A 24,480-nucleotide genomic window follows, 5' to 3' on the forward strand; every position below is an offset into this window, starting at 1 on the left:
CCTCGGAAAACTGACTATCCTACCGATCCTTGACTTTGGCGAAGTCATTTACAAAATAGCCTCCAACACTCTACTCAGCAAATTGGATGCAGTCTATCACAGTGCCATCCGTTTTGTCACCAAAGCCCCATATACTACCCACCACTGCCCCGTGTATAATGTCGTTGGCTGGTCCTCACTACATTGTCGTCGCCAAACCCACTGGCTCCAGGTCATCTATAAGTCTTTGCTAGGTAAAGCCCCGCCATATCTCAGCTCACTGGTCACCATAGCAACACCCACCCGTAGTACGCGCTCCAGCAGGTATATTTCACTGGTCATCCCCAAAGCCAACACCTCGTTTGGCCGCCTTTCCTTCCTGTTCTCTGCTGCCAATGACTGGAACGAACTGCAAAAATCACTGAAGTTGGAGACTTATATCTCGCTCACTAACTTTAAGCATCAGCTGTCAGGGCAGCTTACCGATCGCTGCAGCTGTACACAGCCCATCTGTAAATAGCCCATCCAACCAACTACCTACCTCATCCCCATATTTGTTTTTGTTTTGCACACCAGTATTTCTACTTGCACATCCTCATCTGCACATATATCACTCGAGAGTAAATTGCTAAATTGTAATTACTTCGCCACTATTGGCATATTTATTTCCTTACCTCCTTCATTTGCACACACTGTATACAGATTTTTCTATTTTGTTATTGACTGTACGTTTGTTAATCCCATGTGTAACTCTGTGTTGTTTTTGTCGCACTGCTTTGCTTTATATTGGTCAGGTCGCAGCTATAAATGAGAACTTGTTCTCAACTGGCCTACCAGGTTAAATAAAAGGTGAAATAAAAAAGTTAAATAAAAATGTAGGCCATCACTATAAATAAGAACTTGTTCTTAACTGACTTGCCTAGTTAAAAAAAGGTTAAATAAAAACCAGCCCCCACCAACACCATATGACCTCACACTGACACCCCTGTGTAAAGCACTTCCTGTGTAGTGATAAATCCACTCCACACCACTCCCCCCCCCCCCCCCCCTCATACTTCCAAATGTAGTAATACATTCATGCTGTCTATTGAGCAGAGAGAGCGAGAGCCAAGTACAGATGTTGAGGGTCGGTCCCTTGGCTTGACCCTTCCTCTCATCCCCCACCCTCTGTCCACTCGAGGTCCAGACACAATGACACCATGCTCTGCACCAGGACCACACAGATGATTCCAATTATGGCCAGGCCAGTTTAACGAAGCGCAGAGGAAGCGACATCATCGATAGTCTATCACAAACACTGTAGTGCCGACTCCGAGAGCGGAAGGGAGCTTTGAGGTGCTGGGGAGAGATGGGGTTGTAAGTTGCATTTGATTTGATTCAAAGATTTTAAGATGTTATATAGGAAAACATGTACATGAAATATAATCATGTGTACAATCAAATAGTTCAATGTTTAATTGGTACTTTTATCTCCGTGACGGGCCTCAAGTTTGTGAACACAAAACATCCTTCCGCATGGGAATTCTCAGGAAGTAAACAATTTAAGGTCTAAAAAACAAGCTGTGTATTACATTTCAACGAGGTCTTCGAAGCTGCAGAGTGAAAGTGCTGAATCATAGATTATTTTCTGAGTGACTGAGTGATTTGGTCTTGTGGAAACTGAAAACAAACATTCCAGTTTTTCATGGGAAACTCTTAACATGATTGAATTGTGCCAGTAATAAAAATCACATGACGAAGTCGTGAAACAAACTACTACAAGAAAGAGCAAAGAAAAAGCTTGAACTTGTTTTGTGAATGGTCCCAGTTGTTCCAATCAGCCTAAAATGCAACATATTCTGCTGTTGTCCAACATTCAAACAACAATGATCAACCATTAATAACCATGACCAAGAGGACACAAACCATTTTGTTACTCTCCTGGGAATAGAAAAGCGTTTCTGCAATCAAGGTGTGTAAACACATATGCTACATGACCAAAAGTATATGTTATGGAAGTCCCTTCAAAAAATGATATTATCTATGTTAATAGTTGAATGATTATTGTTTTTACAGTACATGTATCAGGGATCTTAGACTGACTTTTGGATAGGATTATGGTGTCTGACTAGAGCATGGGGATATTCTAAGAATCTAGATGCATCAATATACTCCTGGTTTATGATCATATTTTCATCTTTGGACCTCAATTTATTTCATGTGAATAACTACACTACATGACCAAAAGTATGTGGACACCTGCTCGTCAAACATCTCATTCCAAAATCATGGGCATTAATATGGAGTTGGTCCCCCATTTGCTGCTATAGCCTCCACTCTTCTGGGAAGGCAATCTACTAGATGTTGGAACATTGCTGCGGTGACATGCTTCCATTCAGCCTCAAGAGCATTAGTGAGGTTGGGCATTGATGTTCGATGATTAGACCTGGGTCGCAGTCGGCGTTACAATTCATCCCAAAGGTGTTCGATGGTGTTGAGGTCAGGGCTCTGTGCAGGCCAGTCAAGTTCTTCCACACCTATCTCAACAAACCATTTCTGCATGGACCTCACTTTGTGCATGGTGGCATTGTCATGCTGAAACAGGAAAGGGCCTTTCCCAAACTGTTACCACAAAGTTGGAAGCACAGAATCGTCTGGAATGTCATTGTATGCTATAGTGCTAAGATTTCTCTTTATTGGAACTAAGGGGCGTAGCCCGAACCATGAAAAACAGCCCCAGACCATTAATCCTCCTCCACCAAACATTAAAGTTGGCACTATGCATTCGAGCAGGTAGTGTTCTCCTGGCATTCGCCAAACCCAGATTCATCTGTCGGACTTCCCAGATGGTGAAGCGAGATTCATCTCTCCAGAGAATTCGTTTCCACTGCTCCAGAATCCAATAGAGGCAAGCTTTACCCCACTCCAGACGACGCTTGGCATTGCACATTGGGGACCTTAGGCTTGTGTGTGGCTGCTCAGCTATAGAAACCCATTTCATGAAGCTCCCAACAAACAGTTACTGTGATGACGTTGCTTCCAGAGGCAGTGTGGAACGCTCAACGTGCTTCAGCACTCTGCAGTCTCATTCTGTGAGCTTGTGTGGCCTACCACTTCGCGGCTGAGCCGCTGTTGCTCCTAGATGTTTCCACTTCACAATAACAACCCTTACAGTTGACCGGGGCAGCTCTATCAGGGCAGAAATTTGACCAACTGACTTGTTGGAAAGGTGGCATCCTATGACGGTGCCACGTTGAAAGCCACTGATCTCTTCAGTAAGGCCATTCTACTGCCAGTGTTGGTCTATGGAGATTGCATGGCTGTGTGCTCTGTTTTATACACCTGTCAGCAACAGGTGTGTCTGAAATAGCCAAATCCACTAATTTGAAAGGTATCCACATACTTTTGTATATGTTCCTGTGGCTATGTGTTCAAAGTTACAAACTCATATGATACTTGCTTTAGAAGAATACAAAAAAAATTAGGACAACCTGGTACCACATGGTGCCCAGTGGTGCTACTTTAAATTAATTCCAGATAAACAAACAAGTACAGTATATCATAGGGTACTACTGTGTATCATTTGACCATGTAATATGCTAGTCATTTATGTGGCATGAAAAAAATACTTTCTGCACTGGAGTTGACCTTTTATCACAAAAGACCCACTATTATAGACCTCTCACTAGTCTGTATGCAATTGTTTATTTTCCTCCTCTTCTTTCCAGATCTGAAAGGATGTGACAGGTGAAAGCAATGTGCTGGAGACCTGCTGAGTCCTTTCTCTTATCGATGGGTCACGAGGGAGAAGGGAGAATAGCAAAGAAGGCCATTCCGGTGTAATGCCCTGGTCTCAGGTAACAGAGAGGGGACTTCAGCTCACCCATAAACGGCCAGTTTGAGGTCAGGAACACAGATGTTGTCCTCCCCACAGTCCAGCTGAATTTGGGCCTGCAGAACAGAGGGATGGAGAGAGATTTAGATTTTTCTCAGAAAATTATTGGCGCAATTCGGCTAATGTACAGTGGCAAGGAAAAAGTATGTGAACCCTTTGGAATTACTTGGACTTCTGAATAAATTGGTCATAAAATTTGATCTGATCGTCAGATCAATAGACAAACACAGTCTGCTTAAACTAATAACACACAAACAATTATACGTTTTAATGTCTTTATTGAACACACCGTATAAGCATTCACAGTGCAGGGTGGGAAAGGTATGTGAACCCTTGGATTTAATAACTGGTTGACCCTCTGGCAGCAATAACCTCATCCAAACTTTTTCTGTAGTTGCGGATCAGACTTGCACAACGGTCAGGAGGAATTTTGGACCATTCCTCTTTACAAAACTGTTTCAGTTCAGCAATATTCTTGGGATGTCTGTGAACCGCTCTCTTGAGGTCTAGCCACAGCATCTCAATCGGGTTGAGGTCAGGACTCTGACTGGGCCACTCCAGAAGGCGTATTTTCTTCAGTTGAAGCCATTCTGTTGTTGATTTACTTCTGTGTTTTGGGTCATTGTCCTGTTGCATCACCCAACTTCTGTTGAGCTTAAATTGGCGGACAGATAGCCTGACATTCTCCTGCAAAATGTCTTGATAAACTGGGGAATTCATTTTTCCGTTGATGATAGCAAGCTGTCCAGGCCCTAAGGCAGCAAAGCAGCTCCAAACCGTGATGCTCCCTACACCAGACTTTACAGTTGGGATGAGGTTTTGATGTTGGTGTGCTGAGCCTTTTTTTCTTCACACAGTGTTGTATGTTCCTTCCTTCCAAACAACTGAACTTTAGTATCATTTGTCCACAGAATATTTTGCCAGTAGCGCTGTGGGAGATCCGGATGCTCTTTTGCGAAGTTCAGATGTGCAGCAATGTTTTTTTTGGACAGCAGTGGCTTCTTCTGTAGTGTCCTCCCATGAACACCATTCTTGTTTAGTGTTTTACGTATCGTAGACTCGTCAACAGAGATGTTAGCATGTTCCAGAGATTTCTGTAAGTCTTTAGCTGGCACTCTAGGATTCTTCTTAACCTCATTGAGCATTCTGCGCTGTGCTCTTGCAGTCATCTTTGCAGGACGGCCACTCCTAGGGAGAGTAGCAACAGTGCTAAACTTTCTCAATTTACAGAAAATGTGTCTTACCGTGGACTGATGAACATCAAGGCTTTTAGAGATACTTTTGTAACCCTTTCCAGCTTTATGCAAGTCAACACTTCTTAATCTTGGGTCTTCTGAGATCTCTTTTGTTTGAGGCATGGTTCACATCAGGCAATGCTTCTTGTGAATAGCAAACTCAAATTTTGTGAGTATTTTTAATAGGACAGGGCAGCTCTAACCAACATATCCAATCTCGTCTCAATGATTGTACTCCAGGTTAGCTGACTCCTGACTCCAATTAGCTTTTGGAAAAGTCATTAGCCTAGGGGTTCACATACTTTTTCCAACATACACTGTGAATGTTTAAATTATGTATTCAATATAGACAAGAAAAATACAATAATTTGTTTAAGCAGACTGTGTTTGTCTATTGTTGTGACTTAGATGAAGATCAGATCTAATTTGATGACCAATTTATGCATTTGTTTTGACTGCTGGTACTGTTTTTTTTTTTTTTTTTTTTTTTTTTTTTCTTGGGGTGGATCAGCTTAATATTGCGGAAAGAATGTTGCTTCCAATGTAATTGTCTGCATCATTTCCAATCCCCCATATTTTTTTGGGTAAATATATATATCCATACACGCATGCATACATATATACATATATACATACACATACCTATATAGACATACATACTTTTTTAAAGAATATACCTTTATTATTATTCCCCGCAACCCTACCACCGCTCCCCCAATTGGAGTAAACACTTCTGCTTTTACCTTCAATTTATACATCTTATACCTATTTTACAGACACAGACTACTTTATAATAGTTCTCTCTTGTTTGTTCTTAGTCCTTCCTCTATTTCTGTTGTCCATCCAATTTTATTTCCACTTGTAACTGTGCTATTTCACAAAAGCTCCGCACCTATACACATTTCACAGATCCCGTATGCCCTACATTGTTTATCTTGTTATTAGTCCCACCCTTCAGTTCTACTCAACCCTTCCCATCTATCTTCCAACATCATCCATTTCGGATTTTTATTTGCCATATATTTTTCAACTGTGCTGTGATGCTTCACAAAAGATTTGAACCTTCCTATTCTCATAGCTTCTACAGATTGTAAATTAAAAATAAACATTTTTGCTAAAATAATTATTATATTATTGATTGATTGACTATGGCTTTTCAAATCCCCCAGTATTGCTATCTGTAGCGTTAGTTCTAGGCAAATGTTGCAATTCTTCAGCCATTCCTGGACCTGTGACCAAAAACGAGCTACATATGGACAATACCAAAATAAATGGTCTAATGACTCTGCCTCCTCACAGCAGAATCTACAGAGCTGGGAAGATTGTATACCCCATATATATAACATTCTATTAGTTGCAAGAATTTTGTACAATAATTTAAATTGAAAAATTCGAAGTTTTGAATCCGGCGTTGTTTTGCGTATCAATTCATAAACCATGTGCCATGGAATGGGTACATCGAACATCTCTTCCCAACTATTTTGCAATTTATATGGCACAGCTGTCAGTTTTTTGGTCCTTAAATGAAATTGGTATATGTTTTTATTTATCACACTTTTCTTTAACCATTTATGTTCTTTAATACAGGGCCGACATACAAGTTCCTTACTTTTTTCCCCTTCTACTTGCCTCTTCCATTTTTGTGGTAATGCTGCAATTAATTGGTTGTAATTTTGGGTAGAGCAGACATTTCCATATGTCTGTGTGAGCTGCATGTGTGACATAACTCCACCAGTCCTATTTATGATATCATTCACAAAAATTATACCTTTTTTAAACATTTCTTCGATAAATACAGTTTTTTTATCAATTACTATATTTGAATTTAACCACAATATTTGTTGTACTATTTGTTCCGTCCTTTCAGGTGGATTAAACTGAAATTGCAACCAACTTTCTAAGGCTTGTTTAAAAAATAAGGATATTTTGGAGATTATTTCCTTTTCAAACAACCGAAAGTGAGCAGGTGTAATCTGAATAAAGGGAAAAAGGCCCTTCTTGAACATAGGATGAGACATTCGTACCAATTTACTAGAGAACCAGTTTGGATTTAAGTATAACTTTTGTATGACTGATGCCTTTAGTGAGAGGTCTAATGCTTTAATATTTAATAATTTCTGCCCTCCGAATTCATATTCGTTATATAAATAGGCCCTTTTAATTTTATCTGGCTTGCCGTTCCAAATAAAATGGAATATTTTTTGTTCATATAATTTAAAAAGCAGGTCACTAGGTGTAGGCAAAACCATAAGCAAATAGGTAAACTGTGATATGACTAAAGAGTTAATCAGGGTGATTTTTCCACAAATAGACAAGTATTTTCCTTTCCATGGTAGCAAGATCTTATCTATTTTTGCTAACTTTCTATAAAAATTTATTGGAGTGAGATCATTTCTTTCTTTTGGGATTTTTATACCGAGTATATCCACATCTCCGTCAGACCATTTAATTGGTAAACTACATGGCAATATAAAATGTGTATTTTTTAGTGATCCAATACGTAATATGGTACATTTATCATAATTTGGTTTTAATCCAGAGAGGATAGCAAAGGTATCTAGATCCTCTATGAGGCCGTGGAGAGACTCTAGTTGTGGTTTTAAAAGAAAACATGAATCATCAGCGTACAATGACACCTTAGTTTTTAAGCCACGGATTTCTAATCCATTAATATTAATGTTTGATCTAATTTTAACAGCTAACATTTCGATGGCAATAATAAATAGATATGCCGATAGTGGACAACCTTGTTTTACTCCTCTAGATAGTTTAAAACTTTCTGAGATGTAGCCATTATTTACTATTTTACACCTAGGGTTACTATACATAATTTTAACCCATTTTATAAGAGATTCCCCAAAATTGAAATACTCTAGGCATTTATATATAAACTCCAGTCGTACTTTATCAAAAGCCTTTTCAAAATCAGCTATGAAAACCAGACCTGGTGTCCCCGATATTTCATAGTGTTCTATTGTTTCCAGTACTTTCCAGTTTCCAGTTTCCAGTACTCCAGGACTGCTGGTACTGTTGGTACATTTCCATTTGTTTTGAACAACTGCTGGTACATTTCCATTTGTTTTGAACAACTGCTGGTACATTTCCATTTGTTTTGAACAACTGCTGGTACATTTCCATTTGTTTTGAACAACTGCTGGTACATTTCCATTTGTTTTGAACAACTGCTGGTACATTTCCATTTGTTTTGAACAACTGCTGGTACATTTCCATTTGTTTTGAACAACTGCTGGTACATTTCCATTTGTTTTGAACAACTGCTGGTACATTTACCACGGCAATGAAGATATATGAATAACCCCCTAAATGAGGGAATGAAGGGGAGAAGTGAGGGAATAAGTCAAGGATGGAAAAAGGGAAAGCAAATGAGAGAAGGGGAGAAGGTGAGAATGAACGGAAGGAGTGTTTTGTTTTCGTGGGGATGAGGAGAGCAATGATGTTCAAGAAAGGTAGACATACTCCAACATGAAGAAAGGAAGGAATAGCAGGAAAAAGGAAAGACTTGCACGGCTTAGAGAGGAGAGGAATTGGACTCCTAAGCACTCTGTCTCTCTCTCTCTCCTAGTCCTCTTTTTCTCAGTCTCCTACAACATTGCAACTGTGTACTGTGAACCCATTGTTACTCTACCAGCCCATCCATCCCAGCAGCAACATGTGGCAAACATTAGAATCCCAAAAGAATGCTACGACAGTGTGGGGTCGGCATGGCGATCACTCACTCCATCTCCATGGAGATTACTAATTTAAAGCCTCCAATGTTATCGTTCACGCAAGTCCATGTGGTAATCGGTCAGTCAACACAACATCACAAGACAGAGGAGAGCACGGGTCTGGTAATGGTCACACAATCACCAAGGGCTCTCCTCCCCCTTTCATCCTCCATCTTCCCATCACCCACTCTCCATGGGACAAAAAGGGCGTTAAGAAGAGGAAGAAACTTTATTCATGTTTTGACAAGTTGAGAAGTGGAAGAGGAAGAGAGAGAGAGAGATTGCTAAATGTTTCAGTGTAACAACATGAGCATGGAAAGTTCAAGTTGTTCCCAAAAGCTGTTCTATCTACTCTAGGTTGTATTGGTTTCTCTGCCAATAGTGAGAGGCGTGGAGCACACACATATATATATAAAAACACACACATATAAACACACACACACACATATATATAAAAACACACACATATAAACACACACACACATATATATAAAAACACACACATATAAACACACACACACATATATATATAAAAACACACACATATAAACACACACACACATATATATATAAAAACACACACATATAAAAACACACACACATATAAATACACACACGTGCTCCAAGTCTGCCTTGCCGGGCTCTCGACATGGCAGAGACCACTGGCAACATACATAAACAAACCACAACCAGATGGCTAGCCTCAGCGCCCCACCCAGAAAGAGCCGTCAGTTCTCCCTCTGTTTTTTTCGCATAGCCGTGACTCCCCACCCTCACACCCCTGAGGATTCTACTCTCAATTCGGAAAAGCTACCCCCCGTTATTTGTCATTATCGCTTATGTGACAGCATGGGCAGTGCCATTGAAGGCTTTCATCTATTCTAAAGTAGAATAAAAAGGCTTTGTAGCAAGTGCACCATCTATCTAACTCTATGGCTATAACATATTGTAATTCAGTGCCTAGTATATAAGGACTAACCCCCAACCTTTAGCCATATGGAGACCAGCACTACTGAGGGGTCCTCCATATGAAATCTATTTCAAAATGGACACTTCTGACCTTATCCCTTTCAACTTCCTGGTACAAAATGTAAATACCGGGGGAAGTAGATAAGGTGCACATTGTGTGTTTGTGGTCATGAAGTCATGAAGTCTGGTAGAATAACTAAATTGTGTATGCACTATGTTCATAGGCTACCCTCTATAGCGGGGTTAGGCAACTAGATTCAGCCTCGTGCTGATTTTTGTCGGAGCGAATGCCGGAAAATAATGATAATGATTTGTACATTGCAAATAGACCACGAGCCCTGTAGGTTGTGTGTTCTAGAGTTTCAGTATGGATATACGTAGTGCATCTGCTCTAAACTTAGTTATGTGGTCTGGTCAATGTGACCAGATATTGTACTCTGCTCTACAAGGTGTGATGTCTGGCATGGTTGGGGTCAAGTCCAGTTCGATTCAGTCAATTCTGGATAACAACTGAAATTCCAAATGTTCCTAATTGAATAACGTAGTTAGTACATACCTTCTGCTTTATACTATGTGTTGTCTGGTAGTTTAGAATGGGTCTTAGGCCGTGGAGGTCCAGTGGAGCGAGAGGATCCAGGCTAAAGTTGAGGGTGATGTAAATGGGGGACAGTTTATCCCGAAACTCCCCTTCACTCTACAACACACATGAGGAAAGAAGGTCAAAGGCATCACCGACACACTCAAGAGGAAGTGAATCGATGTTACACTGACCTTTCTTCATGGTGTGTTGAACTTGAATTTTCCTTTACTTATTGTCAACGGGTTGAGACTCTGTGGACCTCTATATTTACTACAATGTACATTTAAATCTAATGTTATAGATCTTCTAAATGCACATTGTAGTAAATATGTTATAGATCTGTCTAAATGTACATTGTAGTAAATATAATGTTATAGATCTGTCTAAATGTACAGCGGAAGGGAACATTTTCACTTTCAGTCCTATTGAAACTATAATCAAAAACAGATTAACTGTAAAATGTAGCATTAAATGTTTCAGCTTGTTTCAAGTTACTGGTGTTTTGAAGGCTGGATTCGAAGAAACTAGCCAACATTTTTGTGCAAACTTTAGGTCCAGAGAGATTGGTCGGGAAGACCCACAGTTCATTGGATCACTGTTGTTTAAATAATCGGTGATTTTCTCAACATGTCTTTGAATAACTCGGTAACACTTTACTTAAAGCCTGCAGGTATAATGCTTTATAACTTGTTATAAGCATGTCTGAGCCTTTAAAATTATAACAAGGCTTATAAGTCTCTTTATGTATCAATCAGCATTTCAAATGATTGCTATTTAGTCTATCATTATGAGATGATTATTAGACATTATAAAAAGGGGTCAAACATGCTCATGACAAGCATGCATTATAAGCTCATGCAGTTTAACAGCAACATCTCTCTGAGTGTTTGAAGTTTGAAGTGACTAACACGCAGGTAGATGCGGGTGTCGTGACACGTTGGTCCTCCGTTGGCCATGGTGATGGTCTCCAGCAGGCTGGGCTGTTGGCTATCTAGGAACAGAGTTCTCCTCACTGATGACTCTCTCTGTTTCTGCTCCAGATGGTCCAACTGCACCTCCACCATAAAAACTGCACAACACATACACACACAATAGAACATGTCACAAAAACAAACACCTTAAAACAGACTGTTTATTTAACCAGGTAAGTTGAGTGAGAACACATTCTCATTTACAGCAACAACCTCGGGAATAGTTGCAGGGAAGAGGAGGGGGGATGACTGAGCTAATTGGAAGCTGGGGATGATTAGGTGATCATAATGGTATGAAGGACAGATTGGGAATTTAGCCAGGACACCAGGGTTAGCACCCCTACTCTTACAATAAGTGCCATAGGATCTTTAGTGACCACAGAGAGTCAGGACACCCATTTAACATCCCACCTGAAAGACTTCACCCTACACAGGGCAATGCTCTGGGATATACTAAGAAAAGAGTGCCTCCTACTGGACCTCCAACACCACTTCCAGCAGCGTCTGGTTTCCCATCCAGGGACTGACCAGGACCAACCTTGCTTAGCATCAGAGCCAAGCCAGCAGTGGGATGCAGGGTGGTATCCTGCTGGCTAACTAAAGCAATTACATACACTGTTACTGTGCATACACTAACACAATACACACACACACACACACAATTGAAAATACCCATTCCTAAGTGCAGACACAAACACAATCACACACCCACACACATAAACACACGCACATTCACACAAACCTCGCAATGTTTCCCCTGTACTTACTCGATTGTCCTTTCATCTTAATCTTAACTGCTAAATTGACCACAGTGAGTTAAGGCATATTTGCGGCCACACCAAGGAAGTTAATAGGGAACAGCTGTGTGGAGTCCTTACAAAAGAAAACACTAGTCATGTCTAGATGGGATACAGCTTTTGTCAAATTGACGTCAAAAGTTCATTTTTTTACATTTTAGCTAACCCTAACCCTTTTCCTAACCTTAACCTAATTCTCCTAACCTGCTAAGCTAATTATCCTAACCTGCTCTGTAAGTTCCCCCAAACCTGCTACAAAAAGTCAATTTTGACAAAAGCTGTATCCCTTGTGGAGAAAACGGAAAACACTGGGCTCACCTAGATCAGCAGGGAGGTGCTTCCCATTGGCCGAGAGGCAGAAACTGAGGTTGACACTGGAGAGAGTGAAGACAGAGAGACAGTATTTACATGTATTAAGTAGATCCATGTAGAGCTCTAAAACATTCGGTGGTATATAACAGTATATAATAGCCCTACCTCTGCCAACGAAAAAATTAAATAAATAAACAAACATTTGGTCACAAAAATGTGTTATGTAAGAAGTCTCGTGCTAAATAGCCAGTCTGTTTCTGTGTCTCTTGCCAAATCCTTGTGGAATGATCATGTTTGGCATGACAATGACAATGGAGTGGGGAAGAGCACAAACAGATCTGGGAACAGGCTACATGCTAACCCACTGAATGTAAATGCATTCAGTCTTTGCACAGAACTGAAGCCCAATTCAACCTATCCCCCTTTAAAACAAATTGCTCAAACTTTACAAGGGGAGGTAAAAAAATGTGTGTGCGTTTGATTATTTTAGAGTGAGTGTATGCATACACAGAATCCATGTGCTAAAATCTGTGCACGTGTGTGTATGTGTGTGTATGTGTGTGTATGTGTGTGCACGTGTGTGTATGTGTGTGGTCAATGGTCATCTGCATGCGCAATGGTAAATGTGCATGTGTGTGTGGGTGTGTCATCTCATGCATGCTGTGTCCTAGGCTGATGTTCCAAATAACATGTCATTCAAAGTGAATGGCAACCCGCTCCACCCTTTCCACTGTCTACCGCACCCCACCTCTACTTCTCCCTCAGCCTTCCCAAGGCTCCCAGCAACCTAAGCGGTAATCAAGAAGACACAAACAACAAGCAACGTGTGCTGTACTAACAGCCATTAGGCTGGAATTTCAGTGAGACTAAAAGTGGTGAAGTGTTCCCTTTGCTTGGGCTCAGAATATAGTCCTCAAACACTCATACTGGACCGGAGACTGGACAAGCTTGTCAAACATGGTGTCATTTGACATTCTCAAGTGGTGAATGCCAGACATTTTGTCCATTGACATGGTTTAAGAGTGGAAAATGTACTATATAATATGTCTTGCACTCAGTGTTGGGTCAATGCTCGAACACATTCACATCTATTTGAATTGATATTGTTGCTGAAGACAGTATGCCTCTTAGCAAGGTTGGTCTAAATGAGGCTATAAAGACCTCCTACTCAATAAACCTGGTGGCCAGAAACATGACAGCTTGAGACTACAGTACATTTGACATGTGTGTTATGAAATCTGTGAATGTATTGTAATGTTTTAAAAATTGTATAACTGCCTTAATTTTGCTGGATCCCAGGAAGAGTAGCTGCTGCCTTGGCAGGAACTAATGGGGATCCATAATAACTACAAATACACTCTCCCTGTTGATGTCTGTCTGTCTGTCTGTCTGTCTGTCTGTCTGTCTGTCTGTCTGTCTGTCTGTCTGTCTGTCTGTCTGTCTGTCTGTCTGTCTGTCTGTCTGTCTGTCTGTCTGTCTGCCACAATCTATACAGTCTCTCTGCTGATGTCTGTCTGTCTACCTTTCTAATACATCACAAAGATCTAGCTGCCTCAGTTAACTGATGGAATATCAGCAGTGTTTCAACCAATCAGATTCTTTTGAAAAGGAAAAAATATGTATCAACGTACCAAGACACAGAGATAGTCTCGTTCCCATTGGACACCATACAACTCTTCTCCTCTGAGTTGATCATGGTAGGTTGCACAGTAAGAGAAGCACTGGCGTTGACAATAGGCCGAGCCCTGATAGAAAAATACCAACCAATTGGAAGACGTGATTACCTCGATTAAAAGCCTTGATTCCAATACAAAATTATAATTCAAATTACATAAAGGTCACATATAAAACAATCTTTTCAGATTGAGGTACATATTTAATTGAACAAATAAAATACAAATAAAGGGCTGTAATTGGTCAGCCAACTTATTTGCAAGCACAGTGAGCCAATCAAGTTCTGGTGAGAGCACATACCTGTACAGAACAGCCTTGTCAGCCCCAAAAGCACCTACGATGAGATCTGTACAAAGATGACACCAATATTAAACACTAATAAGACATTGTAAAAGGAAAAACTTTTTTTTTTAAACTGAACAATTGGACAATTTTTTTTACCTGGGTACCCATTCTGGTCCAGATCTTTCTCTCCTCGGAGGGCATAGCCAAAACTGGCAGGAAAGGTGCCAGTGGCCCATTGGCCAGCTAGAGCCTGAGTGGGCGTGTCCTTCAGCCCACTGGCATGCCCGTTAAAGATGAGGACCAATCCTTGTTGGTCGTCTCCTCCAAAGGGACAGCCAATTGCAATATCTAAGATAATCAACAGATAATCAACAAAGTTATGCCACCTCATAATGGCTAATCCCCACTCCCTCTGGCCTGAGTTTAGGTATGTCCTTGCATGAAAGATAATAACCCCGTAGGCACCAAACGGGGGAAAAACTGACCAAAAAAAAGGGAGGGACTACCTTAACTTGTCTAATAACAAATTATACTTTTTGTTTTCCTTTGCAAAACGTTTTGCTACAGTGTTCCTTAACGAATATGACCCAAGCTTTTCCAGAGTGCTCACCGTTGAAGCCGTCCTGGTTGAGGTCTCCCAGCGGGGCCAGGGAGCTGCCGAACCTCCCGAAGGCCTGGCTACCCCCCAAGGGGGGCAGGCTGGGCTCAAACAACAAGGGACGCCGCTGTAGGTACACATAGACACGGCCCACCTCCTCCCAACGCAGTCCGTCAGACCCCCTCCTCATGAACATGGGAGCGCCCACCACCAAGTCATCCAGACTAAGGCCGGGGAGAGGGGGGCGGGGGATAAGATTACTTTAGGTCCAATCCAAGGCCTCTTAAGTTGATGTTTATTAGTGTAGTAGGTGTGAAGGATGATGTTGGAGATTTACATTGTATCCCTCTATGGTGAGTCTTCCTGAGTCTCCTGACTATCATTCTAATAGGAGAGCATCCTATCCCTCTATGGTGAGTCTTCCTGAGTCTCCTGACTATCATTCTAATAGGAGAGTGTCCTATCCCTCTCTGGTGAGTCTTCCTGAGTCTCCTGACTATCATTCTAATAGGAGAGTGTCCTATCCCTCTCTGGAGAGTCGTCCTGAGTCTCCTGACTATCATTCTAATAGGAGAGTGTCCTATCCCTCTCTGGAGAGTCTTCCTGAGTCTCCTGACTATCATTCTAATAGGAGAGTGTCCTATCCCTCTCTGGTGAGTCTTCCTGAGTCTCCTGACTATCATTCTAATAGGATAGTGTCCTATCTCTCTCTGGTGAGTCGTCCTGAGTCTCCTGACTATCATTCTAATTGGAGAGTGGATGTGAGAGTGGCCAATGGAGAACCTGAAGTGTAGGAGTAGCTACTGTATTACAGGGAATTTTTATGACTCATGAGAGATTGAGGAAATGCATGACCATGAGAACTTCTGAAATACTGTATTTCACCTCTCTTTCCAACCCTGCATCGCTCTCTCTCTCTCTCGCCTTTCTCACTTGCTAGCATAAGCTGCCTGTCCAAGTCTGTCTGTCTGTCCAAGTCTTGTCATACCTGCCTTCTCTATGCTCACTTAGTCTCTCTTTCTCTCTGCATCTCTCTCTCTCTTCAGCTCTCTCTTTCCTTCCTTCTCTTCATCTTTCTCTCCTTCTCTCCATCCGCTAACTCACTTACCCATCGTTGTTGATGTCGGTGGCTGCCACTGCGTAGCCGAAATAGGAACCCATCTGGAAGACATTAGAGCAGACAGAGTTAGCCTGTCATCACACCGTGGGGCATAGTATCTCTTTCTTTCTCCTTCATTCTCTCTTTTGATCATTTTCTCTCAAATATCCCCTCTACCAAGAAGCTTTCCTCTCTCTATTCGTCTCTATTTTGATTTGTCTCTCTCTCCCTCCCCCCTCTCTCATATCCCCTCGCCCCAGAAGCCTTCCTCTCTCCTCTCTGTTTTCTCTAAGCTCAGTACCAGAGCTTCTGTAAGCTACATGAGAGGTAGAAGAGGATAGCTAAGATTTTGGAGGAGGTGGGGAACTCAAGCTGCTATAGGTATCTCAGCGAGCGAGAGAGAGAGAGAGAGAAAGAGAGGATGGGTCACTCAGCGTTGTTATCCTTGACGATTTTATATTATGCCGTAAATGACGGACTATTGTCAAGAGTTTAATATTACAGCTATTTTCCTCTGGTGAATGACTTCACCACACTGATAGACAACGTGCAGGATGGGGTTCTTCTATGTCCTTCAGAGTTAGTGATGTTAGAACTACAGTAGTGCAGCTACCCCGAGAATTCCCTGCAGTATACTCTAACCAACATCCCTGCAGTATACTCTAACCAACATCCCTGCAGTATACTCTAACCAACATCCCTGCAGTATACTCTAACCAACATCCCTGCAGTATACTCTAACCAACATGAGGCAGTATACTCTAACCAACATCCCTGCAGTACACTCTAACCAACATCGCTGCAGTACACTCTAACCAACATCCCTGCAGTATACTCTAACCAACATCGCTGCAGTACACTCTAACCAACATCCCTGCAGTATACTCTAACCAACACGAGACAGTATACTCTAACCAACATCGCTGCAGTATACTCTAACCAACATCGCTGCAGTACACTCTAACCAACATCCCTGCAGTATACTCTAACCAACATCCCTGCAGTATACTCTAACCAACATCGCTGCAGTATACTCTAACCAACATGCCTGCAGTATACTCTAACCAACATCCCTGCAGTATACTCTAACCAACATCGCTGCAGTATACTCTAACCAACATCCCTGCAGTATACTCTAACCCAGTGGCGTGCCGTGGGCCTGGGGCCTGGGCCTTCAGTGAGGTACTACACAGTCCCACCCGAATTAATCCACCTCATTATGATGCCATGGCTCTAGAAACTATACATTTAGACAGAAACGCAGTATAACCAGGCGTTGCGTCACCTTGAAATTGACAAATTGACATTTTTGGGTAAACAGTGTTTACCCAAAAACATGACACAATCAATGAGTCTTTTCAATATTTCCCTTCACCTTTTCATTGTGCAGCTGCGTTGCCCTGCGCGTTTGTTCTTTGAGCTGTAGATCCACTCCGGTGTCCCCAAAAGTTTTCAAAAGCACCATTGCTTGTTAGTGCCCAGCCGTACTTTGGTGTCTTGTTGCTGCCTTGGTTAGACAACTCAAGTTTGCAAAGCCAGTGTGGCTCCAAACACCAAATCGATCACTTGCAAATAATAGGCATTCCCAGCAGTACAGTTTGCAGTGCTTCTCGGAGCCAAGGAGCCTGTGAGCCATTGACAGCGCTCGTAGTTGAAACTTTGAAAGTGGCGAGCGAACGAAGCACTTTCCCGCCTGTGACAGGCTTTGTGGCGTCGGGCGACCTCTCCTTACAATGTCTAACTTTTCTTGAAAAGTTCGTCTTGAGAATGGCGTTATAATTATATCCTCGACCAAATCGATATCTTCTCCTCCTTCCGCCATTGTGGGTTGAAAAAACAGCTTAGTAGTACGCAAATTAATTCGTTTATCAAATTCAGTTTCCTAGATCTCCATAGGACCTGCCTCTCAATATTGGTAATCCAATCAAAAGACGTGCACGCACTACGCCTGCTAGCTGGCTCCTGTGTAACACTGGAGCCAGCCAGAAGGCGTACAATAGCCAACTCTAAAGCTGATTGGTTGACACTAAATTTTCATTTCCATTCACTATAAGCTACAAGCGCCCGCACTGTTGATTCTGAAGGCCTGAGGGCAGATTTTAGACCCCTGGCAACACATGATGGCTGAATATGATTGGATAAAAGATCTAACATAAAGACCAGCCCTCAAAATCTCAACCTGGGGCTGGAAGCAGTGCAACCAAGAGGAAAGCTATGAAATGAAGAGTATAACTCTTACTCTGGGGAATAATTTAATACATATTTGTGGGAAAATATATTTAAAAAAAATATATATTCTGATGATGTTTAGGCCAGCAGAGAAGGCCTTGCAGGCCCTGACGGCCCACCACTGCTCTAACCAACACGAGACAGTATACTCTAACCAACATCCCTGCAGTATACTCTAACCAACATCCCTGCAGTATACTCTAACCAACATCCCTGCAGTATACTCTAACCAACATCGCTGCAGTATACTCTAACCAACATCCCTGCAGTATACTCTAACCAACATCCCTGCAGTATACTCTAACCAACACGAGACAGTATACTCTAACCAACATCCCTGCAGTATACTCTAACCAACACGAGACAGTATACTCTAACCAACATCCCTGCAGTATACTCTAACCAACAACCCTGCAGTATACTCTAACCAACATCGCTGCAGTATACTCTAACCAACATCGCTGCAGTATACTCTAACCAACATTGCTGCAGTATACTCTAACCAACATCCCTGCAGTACACTCTAACCAACATCCCTGCAGTATACTCTAACCAACATGCCTGCAGTATACTCTAACCAACACGAGACAGTATACTCTAACCAACATCCCTGCAGTATACTCTAACCAACAACCCTGCAGTACACTCTAACCAACATCCCTGCAGTATACTCTAACCAACATCCCTGCAGTATACTCTAACCAACATCCCTGCAGTATACTCTAACCAACATCCCTGCAGTATACTCTAACCAACATCCCTGCAGTACACTCTAACCAACACGAGACAGTATACTCTAACCAACATCCCTGCAGTACACTCTAACCAACACGAGACAGTATACTCTAACCAACATCCCTGCAGTATACTCTAACCAACATCGCTGCAGTATACTCTAACCAACATCCCTGCAGTACACTCTAACCAACACGAGACAGTATACTCTAACCAACATCCCTGCAGTACACTCTAACCAACACGAGACAGTATACTCTAACCAACATCCCTGCAGTATACTCTAACCAACAACCCTGCAGTACACTCTAACCAACATCCCTGCAGTATACTCTAACCAACATCCCTGCAGTATACTCTAACCAACATGCCTGCAGTATACTCTAACCAACACGAGACAGTATACTCTAACCAACATCCCTGCAGTATACTCTAACCAACATGCCTGCAGTATACTCTAACCAACACGAGACAGTATACTCTAACCAACATCCCTGCAGTATACTCTAACCAACATCCCTGCAGTACACTCTAACCAACACGAGACAGTATACTCTAACCAACATCCCTGCAGTATACTCTAACCAACAACCCTGCAGTACACTCTAACCAACATCCCTGCAGTATACTCTAACCAACATCCCTGCAGTATACTCTAACCAACATGCCTGCAGTATACTCTAACCAACACGAGACAGTATACTCTAACCAACATCCCTGCAGTATACTCTAACCAACAACCCTGCAGTATACTCTAACCAACATCCCTGCAGTATACTCTAACCAACATCCCTGCAGTATACTCTAACCAACATCCCTGCAGTATACTCTAACCAACATCCCTGCAGTATACTCTAACCAACACGAGACAGTATACTCTAACCAACATCCCTGCAGTATACTCTAACCAACATCCCTGCAGTATACTCTAACCAACATCCCTGCAGTATACTCTAACCAACATCCCTGCAGTATACTCTAACCAACACGAGACAGTATACTCTAACCAACATCCCTGCAGTATACTCTAACCAACATCCCTGCAGTATACTCTAACCAACATGAGGCAGCAAGATTACGTTAATGATATGGCTACTTGTATGGAGTCATGTAAATGTATGGTATGGAGACATACTGTATACTGTACATCTCAATAACAAAGTGATTGAGGCGCCATAATATACCGAACAGCCAAAAGCACTGAAGTATGTGTCTTGACTCTTGGATACCGCCATTCTTTAAACAGCTAATTGCTGTTTTCTTGTTTCCACTCTAGCCTACGTGTCATTGGCTTGGCTGGGAAACGATGTAATGCAGAAAACAGTCTAGTGCCCATACAGGCAGTCTTTTCTTTTGTTTGGAGTGGGTCCGCAAACTAAAACACTAAACCTCATCAAAATCTAACACAACCGTCAAGACATTGAGCTTCAGACCCAAATCTAACACAACCGTCAAGACATTGAGCTTGAGACCCAAATCTAACACAACCGTCAAGACATTGAGCTTCAGACTCAAATCTAACACAACCGTCAAGACATTGAGCTTCAGACCCAAATCTAACACAACCGTCAAGACATTGAGCTTCAGACCCAAATCTAACACAACCGTCAAGACATTGAGCTTCAGACTCAAATCTAACACAACCGTCAAGACATTGAGCTTGAGACCCAAATCTAACACAACCGTCAAGACATTGAGCTTCAGACTCAAATCTAACACAACCGTCAAGACATTGAGCTTCAGACTCAAATCTAACACAACCGTCAAGACATTGAGCTTCAGACCCAAATCTAACACAACCGTCAAGACATTGAACTACAGACTCAAATGTCCTGGGGCTCTTAGGTAAGCAGATACAACTGTTTATTTTTATTTCTTTGTTTCCGCAGCTGAGTCTGACGGTGCAGTCCAAGCACTCATGTTGAGAGCAGTCAACCTAAAGAGACCGTCAAGTCAAATCCAGCCAGGAGTTTTCAGATCATTCTCCCTTTGCAATAAGCAGTTAGCAGTCAGTTAGCAGTTTACACAGCATGTGGTGTTTCTTATGCCCAGAACCCTCAACCCAAAGCTTTCCATTGAAAGTAACAGCCTATGCGCCAACATGCGCACGTGCAGACCCCAGTGTTGGGGAGCAGTGAACTACATGTAGTAATTTCCTTTCTGTTTCAGCATCAGGCCTGCCTAATTCTCACTTGAAACTTAGTTTTTGTGTTTAATAGGCTAAATTACACATTCTGTTAACATCTGACTCCAGATCTGTTCTTGTAATTTGTAGTCTATGACATCAATTGTAGATATGATAATTCTTCACCAAGTAGTTTGGATGTAGTGAACTACTTTTTCAAATGAACTTTATAAGTAAGTAAATTATATTTTTCTTAAGGGTAGCTTTAGTGTAGCTTAAACTTGTTTCAGTGTCAAGTAAATTGGTAGCCTGGTCAAATGCATTTTCCGAGTAGCTTCCACAACACTGGCGGACCCACAGACACACACACACACACACACACACACACACACACACACACACACACACACACAATCAAGAACAACAAAAACACACACACAAACACTAAGCACACATACAGGTGTACAGTAGTAGGGGTCTCGTTTATCAACCATGGAGAATTTAGAAGACTACGAGAGTATAATAACAACCATGTCACTTAATCCAAAAACCAACTTAGCGAATGAGGAATCCAGACCCTTTGGCACAATGGCGTGTTGGTATAAACAAGCTCCCCACCCCCTCAGTTAGCAACACAAAATCCTGAGTCAGTATGTAGCCGTTATACTTTGTGTGTGTGTGTGTGTGTGTGTGTGTGTGTGTGTGTGTGTGTGTGTGTGTGTGTGTGTGTGTGTGTGTGTGTGTGTGTGTGTGTGTGTGTGTGTGTGTGTGTGTGTGTGTGTGTGTGTGTGTGTGTGTGTGTGTGTGTGTGTGTCTGCGGGTCCGCCAGTGTTGTGGAAGCTACTCGGAAAATGCATTTGACCAGGCTACCAATTTACTTGACACTGAAACAAGTGTGTGTATGTGTGTGTGTGTGTGCACGCGTGATTGTGAGTTTCTGCTGTTTCTGCCTCTGTTTCTGATTCAATCAGAACATATGGAACACATAGGTGTACGTGGGCTCACCTCTAACCCAGGGATCAGGCTCCAGCTCCTGGGGGCAAATTCCTTCAGCCCCCCTATATATACCCACATATCAAAACAGAGGTGCCAAAAGTACAGTATAGTCTAGCCCCCTTGCTGTTAAGCAGATGTGCACCAACCTGTTCTCCAGTTAGGTTCAGCATGGATTTCAGGTCTGTCCCATTGAGTAATGACACCTGCATTGAGAGAGTTAGTAAAAGACCTTCAGTTATCAACCATGATTGTAATAGAACCATCAACAAAATGACTGTCCGTTTATGACTATGTATGCATTTCATGCTTGTTTATCTACATTCAATATATGTTTCTCTTTAAATCTCCTTATTAATTAACTTCCTGCAGTGGATGTGAATGTAACCAAATTAAAAGGTTTTACTGTATCTTTCTATGGATATCCCCCCTGTTTATATTTTGGCATCCTCTCACTGCCTTTTTTCTCTTTACAGTAACATACCTTACATCTATGTCAGGGGTAGGCAACTAGATTCAGCCACGGGACGATTTTTGTCCGAGCAGATGGTTGGGGGGCAGGAACATAATCATAATAATTTGTACACTGCACATTGACCACAAGTAAACTCAAAATGAGATTGTTATTTTCAAATACAATCATTTCATACCTTGAAATTACCATTGAGACATGATCACATACTGCGTGTCTCTCTTTTTATTTGTAGGAATACTTGGGAACAGATTTCCTGAATTACATTTTTTAGCTGAATTCCTGGTGATTTGATAGTCTTATTTGACCAAAAATAAAAATATATTTGGATGCAATCTTTGGGCGGCCCAAAATAAATCACTCGCAGGCCGGTTTTGGTCCGTGAGCCGCCTATTGCCGGCTCCTGTTCTATGTCCTTATTATGTTAACCCTCGTTAACTTTCATCAAGAATGAATGATGAAATATGTATAAATATGTGAGGACTCCTTACTAAACCATGCAGCATGAGTCCTTTGGGGACTCCGGTGATGAAGTCTGCAAAGACAGAAAATGAGAATTAAAGAAAATAAGTTTCAGAGATTGGAGAGAGCAGTTGAGTCCAAGCACTTCCAAATACACAAGGGTCAAAACTTTGCTGGTAATAACCCAGTGTTTAAAATAGGAAAAGCTGGGGCTTGTTTGTTGCAGGTGCATAAGAATTCTACGATACTGTAAAAGCTTAATAACTTAAGTGATACAGGCAAGCCCAGCCCGTAAGTTTTTCTTTTCTTTTAAAATAAGTCAGTGTTGGAAATATTCATGTTGTGGCTTTGAGTGAGTTACTGAACTGGACAAGCTTCAGGGAAATATATTAGTGAGAGTCAAGTCGCTTCCTTTAAAACGTGTCTTCTGTTCAAGAATACTATCTGTCAAGTACTTACTGCAATAGACTATAAAGACATGTGATAAGTACATTATTATCTTATGCTCTGATACATTCACATGCTCTAATGACTAGCGCTCTAATGACTAGCGCTCTAATGACTAGCGCTCTAATGACTAGCTCTCTAATGACTAGCGCTCTAATGACTAGCGCTCTAATGACTAGCGCTCTAATGACTAGCGCTCTAATGACTAGCGCTCTAATGACTAGCGCTCTAATGACTAGCTCTCTAATGACTAGCTCTCTAATGACTAGCGCTCTAATGACAAACGCTCTAATGACTAGCGCCCTAATGACTAGCGCTCTAATGACTAGCGCTCTAATGACTAGCGCTCTAATGACTAGCGCTCTAATGAATAGAGCACATTAGTATATTAGAGCACAGGAGGTCTTTAGATGGTTAACTATTAGACAGGGCTATGGGGTAAGCAAACCCAAAGCCCAATCATGCTCGAGCAAGTAAGTTGGCACTGTAAATATGACCCTCACCTTCAATATCATCTCCACTGAACTCCCCGACAGCAACAGAGTAACCTGGAAAGAGAGTGAGAGAACGAGAGAGCGAGAGGGAGAGCAAGCAAGAGTGAGAAAGAGAGAGATAGGGGGAGAGAGAGAAAGAAAGATAGAAAGAAAAATAATGAGAGAGAAAGAAAGGTGGAGAGAGAACGAGAGAAAGAAAGAAAGAGAGAGAGAGAAAAGAGAGAGAGAAAGAGAGAGAGAGAGAGAGAGAAAGAGAGAGGGAGAGAAGAGTGAGAGAGAGAGAGAGAGAGAGAGAGCAATGAGAAATCAAGAAAGGCCACCACTTAGTGCTCTGGTCAAAAGCAGTGCACTGTGAGGGGAATAGGGTGTCAGATGCAGCCTCTAGCTACTGTAGCTCCTATGAAGAAGTGGACCATACTAAC

General features: G+C 41.8%; 1 protein-coding gene across 1 annotated transcript in view; it reads right to left on the bottom strand.

The window, feature by feature from the left end:
- The window catches only part of LOC120065410 (integrin alpha-5-like), a 63,177-nt gene that overhangs the window by 15,659 nt on the left and 23,038 nt on the right, over positions 1 to 24,480 (bottom strand). The window contains exons 8-19 of the mRNA XM_039016400.1: positions 24,068 to 24,112; positions 23,147 to 23,190; positions 22,333 to 22,389; positions 16,111 to 16,163; positions 15,015 to 15,226; positions 14,561 to 14,752; positions 14,420 to 14,465; positions 14,077 to 14,190; positions 12,452 to 12,507; positions 11,274 to 11,434; positions 10,342 to 10,479; positions 3,842 to 3,909 (exon numbers count right to left, since the gene is read on the bottom strand). Of these exons, the coding sequence (XP_038872328.1) occupies positions 3,842 to 3,909; positions 10,342 to 10,479; positions 11,274 to 11,434; positions 12,452 to 12,507; positions 14,077 to 14,190; positions 14,420 to 14,465; positions 14,561 to 14,752; positions 15,015 to 15,226; positions 16,111 to 16,163; positions 22,333 to 22,389; positions 23,147 to 23,190; positions 24,068 to 24,112 (1,186 nt within the window). The remainder of the gene's footprint in view (positions 1 to 3,841; positions 3,910 to 10,341; positions 10,480 to 11,273; positions 11,435 to 12,451; positions 12,508 to 14,076; positions 14,191 to 14,419; positions 14,466 to 14,560; positions 14,753 to 15,014; positions 15,227 to 16,110; positions 16,164 to 22,332; positions 22,390 to 23,146; positions 23,191 to 24,067; positions 24,113 to 24,480) is intronic.

The sequence above is a fragment of the Salvelinus namaycush genome, chromosome 20 (assembly GCF_016432855.1).
Source record: "Salvelinus namaycush isolate Seneca chromosome 20, SaNama_1.0, whole genome shotgun sequence".
NCBI lineage: Eukaryota > Metazoa > Chordata > Actinopteri > Salmoniformes > Salmonidae > Salvelinus > Salvelinus namaycush.